The sequence below is a fragment of the Phasianus colchicus genome, chromosome 14 (genome assembly GCF_987193195.1).
Source record: "Phasianus colchicus chromosome 14, bPhaCol1.hap1.1, whole genome shotgun sequence".
In the NCBI taxonomy this organism is placed as follows: Eukaryota; Metazoa; Chordata; class Aves; order Galliformes; family Phasianidae; genus Phasianus; species Phasianus colchicus.
Window position 1 is genome coordinate 3258853 of NC_143449.1, and position 13441 is coordinate 3272293.

General features: G+C 42.6%; 1 protein-coding gene across 1 annotated transcript in view; it reads right to left on the reverse strand.

Moving 5' to 3' along the window:
• IL1RAPL2 (interleukin 1 receptor accessory protein like 2) overlaps nt 1-13441 on the reverse strand; it is a 416536-nt gene that overhangs the window by 85922 nt on the left and 317173 nt on the right. Inside the window, exon 16 of the mRNA XM_090150314.1 lies at nt 11499-11573. Within this exon, the coding sequence (XP_090006440.1) occupies nt 11499-11573 (75 nt within the window). The remainder of the gene's footprint in view (nt 1-11498; nt 11574-13441) is intronic.

Below are 13441 nucleotides of genomic sequence, written 5' to 3' on the forward strand. Positions count from 1 at the left end.
TGTTTTACTAACATCCTGCTCGAAAAATGTGTTTGTTTGTATGTATGTATCCAAAGCTCTGAGTGCTCTATCTGCCCAGGAGGATGCAGACTTCCTGTTTTCTACCAGTTCTCTGAATAAGAATATTAAAAGGTAGAGAGGACAACTCCCATATCCAGATAAAAATAAGTCAGACCAGTTATGCAACAGAGGCTTTCACCGATGAAGAAAGATACTGTATTCAGGTAGACCACTGGCCAGCAACAGATGTTATTTACAGGCATAAGCAAACATGAGCAAATTGGCTGTTCATTAAAACAGGTGTTTGTGGGGACTGGAGTGTCTGACGCTGCAGATGTGGCATTCTGCTGAGAGATCACGTCAGAGAACACTGGGTTCCTTCCCACTTACACTTCTGCTTCAGCTGAGTTGATGCGGGAAGTAGGTTAGATTTAACAGTCAAAACCAGCTTTGAAAACTGGCGATGAACAAAGCAAAGAAACAACAGTCTTTACTCACATCAGCTGTTTTGTTGCCCACTTTTGATTTCATACTCGTTTCATATTGTCTGGTTAAAAAAGAAAAAAACAAACGACACCACAAAATGATTTAATTCTTTTCTCTGGCTTCCATTATAAAAAACATATTTCCAGATTTTCCAAAGATTCAGAACAAACATAACCTCTTGGTGCACAGAATGGCTTAGTTTAGAAGGGACCTCAAAGATCATCGAGTTCCAACTTCCCTGCCACAAGACAGGGACACCAACTTCCAGATCTGCTGCAACCAGAAGCGTAATCACAAGGAGAGCAATGGCTTCAAAGAGTGACATTTAAGCAGTGCCAGAACAAGACCTCTGCACGTGTTGCTACGGGACAACGGTGAGCATGCTACAGGAGACCACGTACTGTTCGTATCCAAGTACCTGTGCCCCAGGTCTGTTTAAAGCTTACATCACTTTGAGGACATAGGCAGCAGATGAGGTTTATCCGAAATTCTGAGTTTAATTAATTGTTTTCCATTCAGAGTCAAAATATTCTTGAATTTCCAGCAACAAGATGCCAGCTTCTCTTACAGACCCACTTCCACCCCAAATCAATTACTCTAAAAATCTTCACTTCAGAAGTTCCCAGCACAACTTCTTTTTTCCTCCCCTAAAAAATCCTCCTGCTTAAAGCAGTGCACTTTTGAGATGTCTAAATACAATCACAGTATCTCCACTTGAAAATTACTTATTACCCAAAGCTTTCCTCAGTCATGAGATCTTGGTAAGTTTCATGAATTTGGTCAGAAACTAGATGAGTAAACTCTGAAGGGGATTTCACTGCTAGACAGATGGATCAGGCATTAGAGGAAACAAGTATGATACATACCTACAAGTTAGGTGCAGACAAACTTTACATTGCACAGGAGAGAAAAACAGAATGTCTCCGGGTGCCCAGCAAGGAGCACTGCACTGAAAGAACTCAATGCACAGCTGGCAAAGGACATTGGGTAAAATGGGTAAAAATGAAGGACCTGATAGAACAACAGCACAGAAAAGAAGATGCTTGCAAATTCCCAGGGAGGACCTGTTGGTCTCTCTTCCATAAAAGCTACTCTAAAATAATCCAAGATGCCCGTGTCTGCTGTTACACGTGACACACTGTTATTCACCTGTGGACTTCCTACTTATTTTCCAGGCAAAATTACAGCCTGTGAGCCCCAGATGCTTGCCAAAATTTTCCATGTTTGAGATCACAAGTCTGCTTGAGAATCTTCTGTGATAAGAGGAGTTTAATAAAAACAGGTCAGGCTGCAAAGGAGCGCGTGGGGCTGGGAGATGTGCAACACCAAATTCCAAAACCAAGGGAAGCCCACCTGGCTGCTGCATCTGAGTGACTGCCAGAATGCAACCGGACCTTCCCAGGAGCAGAGGTGCCACAGTGGGAGTTCCAAGTCAGTATCTACACACCACTTGTTGTGTCCGATGGTATTTAGAACAGCTAAATTATACTCTTAAAGAGAAGTGCTTCACCACCGATGCTCAGTAATGTAGGTTTCTTATTGCAAACAGGGCTCTGGAACCTGAGCACGAAAGCCAGATGAATTCAGATCAAACTGAACCACAAATAGCCACTGCACTTACCAATGAAACCATCTGCTCCCTCTAGTTCTTTATGCATTCACCTGACCTGATAAAACAATAACACAATAAACATAAAGCAATAACTTTGCTTCAGCAGAGCAGCAGTCTGACTGGAGTGTTTATTAGCATCAACGACTTGAGTGATAGGCTGCAGAATATGATCTATAAATTTGGTTTTGAATTCATCAGTGCAGATCAGGAAATTATTAAAAAGAGTTAATGATAATGTAATCAGGAAACAGAAAGCTTCATTTGCCGAGCCTGCCCAATCAAACCAGACTTACTTTTCAATCCTGCATATTCAGGACTTAGCAGAAAAAAGAAAATCTATTCAAAAGAGACCATCAAGTTCAGATGTATTTCTGAAATGTGCCTGGATGACTGGGGAGGGAAGATATGCGTAACACTTGAGAAGCAAAGCATCTAGCACCACTTGCACACTTTGGAACTGAGTTTCTAGCAGTGCCATGTGCAGATCATTTAGATTTAAGATTCTGCTAGATGTAAAATTAGATTTACTTATGTCTTTTAATTAATGCCACGTACAAGTACGTCAGTAAGATCTGTATTTGAGCAATATAAAGCATTGCTCAATGACTTACATGCTTACTCCTATGCTCCTCTGGGCTGGAGGAATACGCACCTGACTAAGCTCCAAAGAAATCTCACAGGAGGTTTTCCTGCCTAATCATATTAATTTGTTCATGGGACCAGAGCCAAGCATGTTCAAATTAAGAAGCCGCCCACCGTAGCAGCAGGTAACAACAGCACAGGCAGTAGTAGAAAAGTACAGTCTTCTACTGTGAAACCAGGTTGCCAGACTACTAACACGCCATAGAAAGCAGTGTGCCTTCACCACCTTTCCACAGCTCACTGCTTCCTATAGTTTTACTTTCAGTCTGATTACGAGTACTGAGAATTCATTTACCACACGTCCTCAATAGGCTGTAAAAGTATCTTTTCATTTCCAGAGAAATTTTGCTTTGACTCTTTCTCATTTGGACTTCGTTGGACTGAAATGTCTCGTGTACGAACAGCAAATTGACCCAGCTTTAACAGTCAGACTTTCATTTCCTAAAACAAGCTATTTGTTTCTGTAGGACAGAAACAACGGGATGAAGCTAAAAGCAAAAGCTATATAATGGATTAAATGAAGCAAAGATTAGGCGAGTGGAATTTCTCATTTCTTCAGGACTATGACAGCTTTGATTTTCATGACCTCCACAATCATGACGTTACAATTCTGAAATTTTAAGAAAGAAAGATTATGCCATCACTCTTCATTTTCTGTGCCACTGCCTTTGGAACAGATTACGAAGTACAATTTTATGTTATTCTTCATTGAAGAAAGAGAAGTTATAAGAATGGTTAGCCAAGATTTTAATCTCTACTGTGCACTGAACAGCAGCATTGTGATGCATGACCCTGACCTTTCGCAGCCCTGTGTATTTTGACTGTTTGCCCACTCGGCTCCATCCCTACATTTTAGTGAGGCCATAAACATGAGATGTGGAATGGCATGCCCAGCAAATCGCAGAATGCTGAAAAGGTCAAAATAGTACTGCTGAATGCTTCTACCCTGTAATTTACAGAATATATGAGGCATTCACAGCCTAATAACTCATTCATATGACAAACACTGTAGAGGGAATGTAAAATGGCAGAACATGAATCCCTTCCAGTGACAGTGTTTCTAACAAGCATAGAAATGGTGCAAACTTTGCCCTGTGGTTCTCTCCTCCGGAACATTAATACCGCCTGACACTCAGTGCACAGCAGCATATGTCTGAGGGCTGCACAGCCAAATATCTCCGTGTTTGCAATTGTGCTCAGAAACAGAAAGGGAACAAACCCAAGGAGAAAGCTCTGGTCATTTCCCCAGGGCAGTGCACACGGCCCCCAGCCACTGGAGCTCAGGGGGTATTTGGGCACTGCTCTCACTCGCAGGGTGAGTGGAGCCAGGTTGGTGATCCTTGTGGGCCCCTTCCAACTCAATCTCTATTGCCTTCCCCACCCGTACTCCTTCTTGCTCTTAACAAAGCACTTCTGCTACCTCCTGATTTTATTGTTGCAACGTTCCTGGAAAATAGATGATATCCTCACTTCTAAAGAGGACAAACTCCAGGGCAAAGTTGGGAGAACTCTGACAGAACAAATAATTGCTGCTATCATCAACAGCTGTAATCCTCTGCTCTCCAGCGAGAATGTCTGTTCTGATTTCTGCTCCCCAAACTGAGCTTCATTTCTGCAGAGATGGTCTGGTGCCTGCTTTTCAGACCCAAGCCAAATGCCACACATCCAGAAACCGAACAGGAGCTCTGTTAGTGAAGCCCAGCAGAACGGCATGCCCACGATGTACTTGTTAATGACAGCTTAGACACAATGAAGTTCTAAAAATGAACATCCTGACACTCACACAAACCTGCCCCGACCTGCAGAGAAGCTTTCACTGGAGATGTTCTGAGTCATTCCTCAAACTGACCTTGCAAAAATGCCACTGAAGATGTGCAAACCAGTACATACTGGGGTGTTCCTTCTTTACCACATTCTTTCAATAAAAGAAACACAACAGATTTATCTGAAATACTGCAATTGTGATGGTAGCTGCAATCACATTGATTCATCATTATTTTCCATGAAGGTGGTGTTATTTTGTTGATTTCAGTGGTCATTACACCTGTCTTATATCTGCTCTGAGAACATGAGATACAAATCGTTTATAGAAGCATAAAAGAAAAATTCTGAAAGTGCCAAATCTTGCTTGCTGACATATTTGTGCCAATCCTATAGATCCTGTGGATGTGAAAACTATGGACCAGCAGCCAGAATTTGGTAATGCCTTTCCAAGCCAACTAAAGTGAAAGGAAGAAATGTGAAATAGCACTCCGCTCCCTGCTTCACAGGTAGAAACCTGGATTAACCACACAGGAGGTAAAACAATGGAGGATTTATGGCAGCTGAACAACAGAAGCCAGCCACAACTCTCTGAAGTACAGCATTTTCCCATTATCCCTGAGAGAAGCAAGGATATTAACAACGTACCAAATTAGCATCAAAGCATTAGCAGTAATACACTTACGGTATTTAGGGAACTACTTTCTAAGCCTAAATGTCAGACAATTTGTCTCTAATATTCCCTGCAGATCAGTACAAAATGACTGTAATAGATGCAAATCCTGCATCCCTTCACACGGGCACGCATGGCTGGAATAGCTGCAGAGCTGCATTCCCTTGTGCCGCAGATGCAGGCAGCTTTTCAAAAACATACACCTGGTTTTTCTTCATTTCCTAGTGAAAACTGCTCCTTCGTGTATTTCTGTGCAGGAACACAAAGCATTCGGCATTACAGTCTGCACCACTGACAGGGAACGATTTTTCCAGCACATAGTCTGGGTCATTTACACAGCACATCCATAACCACTCAAGGGAAAGGAGCAGTGCACAGGGTTTGCTCTCGTGTGGGAAGAAAGGGATGTCCCAGCTCAGCTGGGGGAAAAGGGGAGTGCTGCAGACAGCAGAAAGGTCCTGGCTTGCTCCTGCAGACAGCAGGGGTGCACAGAGGGTGTGTGGATATGGCTGTGATATGGGGACACAGTATAGGGACAACCGGAGATGGAGGGAATCGGTATTTGGCTGGGGTGGAGGAGATAGCACCCACATGGCTCCTCTTCTCTCAGCCTCAACGCTCCCTGGACACCCAGTGCACACAGACCTGTGTCCCCAGCCTGGGCTGCTGGGTCATCTCACCCAGACAGAGCAAGGAGGCAGGGCATAGAATTATCTGAGTTGGAAGGGATCCTTACTGGTCATCTAATCCAACTCCCATGCACTGAGCAGGGACTTGCCCATCCCGTACCTGGGCACCAAACAAGGAAAGAGCAACTGAGTCTCTATGGGCAGCTTTCAGCCTTCTCTTTGCTGGGCACCTTACGTACGTGATGTAACCACCTGGAAGGAAACACAGCCCAGTACACCACTTACAGCACCATCATTGCTTGTAATACTTACAGACTATACTACAGCTCTAATATTTGTAGGCTGTTCTGACAGGAAAAGGAGTCATATCTTGAGAGGCTGATTTGAACAGTTAAAGCAGGATTGCTGATTGCTACTTTATTTCCCTCTAGAAGAGATATTACCTACATGTTTGCTGTATCTCATGTCCAGGCTCTGGTTTCATGTGGTTATGATTTTGTATTGACTGGTGTATCTCAAGAAATCAAAGGCGAGAAGTCAGTTACCTTAATAAGACCTTTTTAAGCTGGGAAGACACAAAGGGGAGCGACCAACATCTAACACCTCAAAGCTTTCCTCACAAAACAGACGAAGTGAACGAGGAAAGAATGCTATTCCCCCATGTTGTTCCCATTTAAGTGAAGGGATGTTCAATTTGAAGATCAAACAAATACCTTGTCCATTCCCAAGAGAATCCTTCCAAGCCCGATGCAGTTATGAGCTCTCAGAACAACAGCTGCAGCAGCTCCATGCACTTGGACCTGGCAGCCTGGCACGCTCCTGTGCCCACCCTCACTCCACTGGGGCCCCAAGAACACCTTGAAACTGTGTACCTGGACTGCCCCACCATTTCAGACAGTAGCAAGTGCTCCAGGTCGCACCAGAAGAGCATAGAGCCAGCACTGCAAACAAAAAGGACCTTCCACTGTTTTGTTTTTTAAATACTATTTTTATTCTATTCCATACCTGCCAGCAGATACAGTAACTCTGCATGTTCCCTCATGCTTGGTTCACACTCGTACTATTGATCTTCCTAATAACTAGTCCCAAGGAATTGGGCTGTTAAATCTTTTAGAAACAAAATCTTTCTGAACAGGTCAGCTATTAGGAAAAGTGAGAATCCTCATAAAATGCACGTCTGCTTCCCTCAGCATCTTTAGACACAGAAAGTACCAGAAGTCAGTGAGGTAAATCCCTTGATATTTTCCTTGTTCAGAAAATTAACACAAATGTTTGTTGGTTTGCTTTCTCCCACTACGTTTCTTAACTAAAGGTTTGAAAACAAAGCCAGTTCCCAATTTAAAAGCAAATGATACAACCACACTTAATACGGACACAAACATTCATTGCAGTCTCACCTGGATCTCACTAAATATTCATAAGGAAAAGACCAGCTTAACATTGCAACCACTGCGTAACATCATAGAATTAACACAACAGAAAGCCTTAGCTTGTAGCTGGAAACCACGTAATCAAAATGCAAAGGGTTGCTCATCTTTCTTCCCACATTCACAAAGTACTAAGGGGGAACAAAGTTAGCCAGAAATGAGTTTAAAGTTTAAATTAAGAAATTAGCAGAGTGTACTTACTGTGCCACAGCCTGAATACTTCTGATATAGAAAAGATCAAAAGCCCGGTCATATCAGGGTTTCCCTATCCTCTCTGATTTAGTATCAACAATCCATGTAGGTAGTTAGCTTTATATGGCCAAAGCAACAGAGTAAGTACAAAAAATAAATCTTAGAACAACTACTTTGAATTGCGCTGATATAAGCATTATTAAGTTCAAATTCAGAGCAAGGGAGACAGTCACATTCTGAAAACAGACAAGTAAGGATTTATGGCAAAAAACCTTACTAAATGCTATCTCAGAGCCTTCTGTTGAAGTCACACTATTTCCTGCCTCAGACAATCAAATTAGTTTTTGATCTATGGAAGTAACTCAGGAATATAGAATCATTATTAAGGTTAGGAAAGACAGCTATGATCATCTAGTCCAATCGTCCACCTACCACCAATTCCACCCTGTAAACAATGCCCTCAAGTACCACATCTCATGGTTCTTGAACACCTCTGGGGACAGTGACTCCAGCACCTCCCTGGGCAGTCCATTCCAGCACTTCATCACTCTTTTGGAGAAGAAATTTGTCCTAACATTCAACTTCAACCTCTCCTGGTGCAACTTGAGGCCATTCCCTCTCCTATCGCTGTCATCTGGGAGAAGAGGCCAACCCTTGCCTTGCCACAACCTCATTTCAGGGAGTTGTAGAGAGGTAATATCCTTCTCAGGGAGCAGATGGTATTATATTAGATTAACCTCATATTTGCAAAAACATTCATTCAAGATAAAAGATTCTTTGAAAGGGTAGATAACAGCAGGACAAGGGAAAATGGTTTTAAGTTGAGGAAGGGGATTTAGGGAGATTTAGGTTGGATGTCAGGGGGAAATTCTTTACTATGAGAGTGGTGAGGTGCTGGAACAGCTGCCCAGAGAGGCTGTGGATGCCCTGTCCATCCCTGGAGGCGTTCAAGGCCAGACTGGATGGGGCCCTGGGCAGCCTGGGCTGGTACTAAATGGGGAGGTTGGTGGCCCTGCGTGTGGCAGGGGGTTGGAGATTCGTGATCTTTGAGGTCCCTTCCTACCCTGGCCATTCTATGATTCTATGATTCAACCTGCTGTATTAGCATGCAATAAAGTACTATTGGTACACTACCATCCTAATGCCAGAAGCTATAAAACAAGCAATTTCGTGGTATTGTTTTATTCCCCCTTTTTGTATGAAATGAATGAACAATAAACAAATAAACAGTTGTTATTTTCTAGGTTTGCCCAGAGTTGAAGTAATTACCTGACCTGCTAACGCATCCAAGACAGTGAAATTGTTTTGACTATTTCTCTGGTCCTCTGGGATTCTCTTTTGTGTTCATCTCTCTTCTCTCCCCATTTCTCCAACATAAGCAAATACAGAAAACAAGAAAGACACAAATGCTAGCTTCTGCTTCTCTATAACCTTGACAAGGTTTTGATCTTTGTCAAATTCCAAAGGAAAAAGGAACAAGCAAGAAGTACATGCATGCTCCCAAAGAAGAACAAGGCAAGCTCTGGGCCATGTTTGAAACCCAAAGAAATTCTTTTATCCACTGTTGATAAGAATTGCACATAACTAGTTCCATTTGAATCTTCTTACAGAACGTGAAAGCCAAAAGGTGAGTTCTGAAGTCTGCAATCAGGTCAAATAAGCTGCTGAATAGTCAGGCTGCTGCCCTGAGTTCCAGGAAGATTTTGTGTTGCATTGCGCTCATTGTTTAGAATGATGCCAGAACAACTATAAATCTCCTCTGCTCATAAGGCAAAGACAGCCATTTCTTTAGAGATTAGCTTTCCAACAGAAATCTAAAATAATCCCTGCAGAACAAGCAGATGAATTAAACCCCATTTCTGTTGTAGTTTAGAGGTGCATTCATACCCGCAGGACCACGGGTAGAGCAAGCACATTGGGTGCCTCAACGCTGAGGCCTGCAGGCCCTCTAACCACACATCCTTTCAAACAAACCTTATTTTCATGCCTAATACAGGCCAGAAGAACATCACTTGTGCAAAACTCCAAGGAGCTTAGCAAGGTTTCAAAAGAGTATTCCAGCAGATGATCTTGCAGAGAACTCCATCCTTTTACTTTACTGCAGCCAAACGATTCTCTTTCCTACAAAGCCCGGTGCTCGGAGCGGGGCAGCAGCACACAGCAGAGGTCAGTGTGGCTCCAGAGCCACCCCACAAGCTGAAGTGTTCCTGAGAACTTTCCAGCTCCATCTATCGGCCGTTTAAGATCAGGGGCATACGGTGAATTTCACTGTATATCACAGAAATCATTTCAGGTTCTTCCACAAACATTAAACTTTTACAGCATAATATGGTTTACTGGCAATAACCAAATGCATTATCGTATCAGAATAAAAGCACCATATGTAAATTCCCTGATCTTAGAGGACAACTAATGGAATACATTTCAGCAATAATGATGCAAGATTTATATTTCACTCTGGAGATATTGCCAAATCCTATTTTGGAGCCATATCTCCAAGGAGAGAAAGGGTTTTGTTTGTTTCCATCTTACTTATTTTAATCAAACCCTTTTTAATCAGTCAGAACAAAATGTTTGCACGTAGGAAGAAAGAAGAAACTCAGTACAAAAAAAAAAAAAAAAAAAAAAATCAGAGTCCTGATGGAACCGGGGAACTTGGAGCAGGAAATGAAGATGCAATGAAAGTACAGGAAGCAAAGGCATGCACTCGGAGTGCCTCCATCACACAGCTGCAGGCAGGGACAGCATGCTCCCAGGGGGAATCATTAGCAAGTTGACTTTAAAGAAGCTGCACCTGGGAACCACATTCAGCCTTTGGGGCTGATCCAAATCTTGATGACTGCTTTGCTGTTGGTTTTGGTGAGTTTCTGACTGTGGCCTCAGACCCACCGTGTATTATTTCCTCCTTTAAGGGTCACTTTGTGCTCAGCTACGCACAAGTCCCGAGGAAGGGCACCTGAGTGTGCAGCATTCAGCAGGTGCTGGCTGCAGCCCAGATCCACTGCTGCCTTCCCTGTGCAAGTCCTGCCTGCCTCCCAAGTCCATTCAGGTACGTGAGAGTAAGTTTAAGAAAGGGCACAAATTATTCACGTTCTTGCCACAATTCAATCGTCATATTCAGGAATTCCAGCCTTGTTTTTAAATATTCCGTGGCATCTCCAGTGTTCTGCTGAAAATGTTAGATTAAAAAACTGATGTCAGAAAACCCAACAAAAGGCTTTGCCACACTTACCAGCCACCTTACACGTTCCATTCTGACCCCCCTTGTCTTTAAAACACCATTCCACCATTGAATCCTAACCAACTTTTGGTGTAACAGAGGAAGAGAATCAAGCTCTAGAGGAAGGAAAACACTCCACCTTCAGCACACAGTGAATAACCCAGGCCTACAAAACATCTCTTGTAGTTCAAACTCATGGCACCACAGTCCTCAACGGCAACTCCACTTATGCTGCTGAAAATTAGAAATCTGTTTTCAAGACACTGAAAAAAAAAACTCTGAAGCTTCAAAGCCAAGCAACTCAGCAACAAGATGCCTTGCAGTTGCCCAAAGTTTGCAGAACTTTCTAAAAGTCTTTCAACAAGAGAAAATACAGGCTGCCAGCTGAGAGTCAAGGATATGCAATCACACAAGAAAATACAAGAGGAGTGAGAAAAGCATACAAGCATCTTTGTCAAAAGTCCTTTCTTCGGAACAACCTGAAAATGCACTGTTTTCCATTAACTTTTAAAGGAATCAGCATTTCTTTTATGAGACTATTTGTCTTAGGGAGAACATCAGCTGATCAATACGACTCCAATGTAGACATGTTAGTCTATCAATCATACATTAAAGAGAACAGCAGATCTTTACATTTCATACCCTGTGTAACCAATTAGTACTGCCATTCCCTGATGTTACACAAGTTCATTCCTCTAAATTGCAATGGCAGTGAATTCTGCAGTCATAAATGAGAAGCTGCAAATTGATTTGCATGTAATAACAGCACCGCTAACCCTTTCTTAGCACTTTCAATTTTCCCCATCTGCTACCAGAGTGGAAGTGTAGGATCTATTATTCCCAGAAGGGGACTTACCCAGCTGGACATCTATAACAGTTGGCTGGTTCTCCATGGGGAACAATGGCTTTGGAGGCTTGTCTGTGAGTAAAGCTAGAAAACAAAATGAGAAAATGTAATGGAAAAATTGAGACAAATAACTGGATAAGAAAACCTCTGTCATGTAAGCAATCAAATGTTTGTAGGCTTGGTGGTATGTAAACATTTATTACATGGTATTGCTGCTTCGGCTGCTAGGCTGCCAAAGCAGTATTGAACTCTTAGTGGCTGCAGTGGCAGCTGATTCAGTGGAAATGAATGATTTCAAGTCACATCCTTAAACAAAGCATAAAACACAAAAAGAAGCTCCATTTCTAATTCTTAAACAACATATAATGTTTAAATCAAATATTTTGCAGTTAACACGCTTAACTCATTTGCAATGTCCATGTCATCATTTCAGTGTGACCAATCCCAACATGTCTTCAAGCTTTCCCAAAGTGGTATTTAGATTCTTAAAGAAAACTTGCACAGAATGTTGTTCATTGAGTCCCAACAGCTTCACACCTCACCTATACTCCCACCCAAATAGGATGAGGCATCAGGATGCTCATTTCAAAGCATAAGCGTCTTAGTTTCACCCGGGTCTGAGCTGTTTTTCTTCATAATGACTGGCATGATGCTGTATGTTGGTTTTAGGAGAAAAACAATATCGATAACACAAGTGCTTCCACATTTCTTCTGCAGACCAGTGTTTCTAGTTGTTTTTCAGCAGTGCTGTATGGAGCCAAAGACAGTTCGGTTTCTCTGCTTCTTGCACTGCCCAGCCGGTGAGGGAATGAGGGGACACAAGGAGCTGGGAGGGGACAGAACCAGAACAGATGACCTGAACTGACCAAAGGGATATTTCATACCATGTGACATCCTGCAGAAAGAAAACCTGAAAAACCCCTGAGTTTGGGGGTGCAGCCAGGGGACTGGCTGGGCACTGATCAACAGGTGGGGAACAATTGCTTGTACATTTCTTGTTATACACATACACAAACATATAACAACTCTAATCACAGAATGGACCAGGTTCGAAAGAATCTCAAGGATGATGAATCTCCAACCCCCTGCCACACGCAGGGCCACCAACCTCCACATTTCATACCAGACCAGGCTGCCCAGGGCCCCATCCAACCTGGCCTTGAACACCTCCAGGGATGGATGGGGCATCCACAGCCTCTCTGGGCAGCTTTTTTCCTCTTTTCCTTTTTTTTCTTTATCTTAGTAAGCAGTTTTTTTTATCTCAATTCAAGTTTCATTCGTGTTTGTTTATTTGCTTTTGCTGGTTCTTTCCCCAGTTCCACTGGGAAGGGATAAAGTGAGAGAATGACTGCATGGTGCTGAGCCACTTGTCAGGCAATCCACAACAGTAAGTTGGGACCTCACCGCCTTCTATTCTCCATTGCAAGATCTGGAAACAATACCCAGGCTGCTCTTGCCAGGTGACTACTTGAGGACAGAGAGTAACAAGCAGTACTATTGAGCAGCACAGCTCTGAGCACCATCTTCATCACCCAGTTTAAGAGCTAAGTTTTATAAGAAATAAAAGACTGAGTATTCCTGGAGAAAATAAGGTTTTTGTTGTTTGTTTTTAAATAAGTACAACATCTTGCATCACAGAAATTAAATACTTTCAGTTTACTAGAAAGCCTTTTCTGTTAAAAATTCATCACTGTAATTTATTTGATCTGAGTTTATATGCTGAATTTGAATTTTTCTGTAAAAGACTAGGGCAAAACTGCCCTCACCTCCTCAGAAGTCTCAGCACTTACTAGTTCGATAGGAAATGAGCCTGCCCAGAGCTTTGTTAGATCAAACTGACAACTGACAGCTGCCCTTAGCCCAGGCAGCAGCTCGTTCATCAATCCAAACAAGCAATAGGAGATGGCTGTGACCTTGGTGTTGTGCCATGCACAGATCATCTGCAGAGGGAC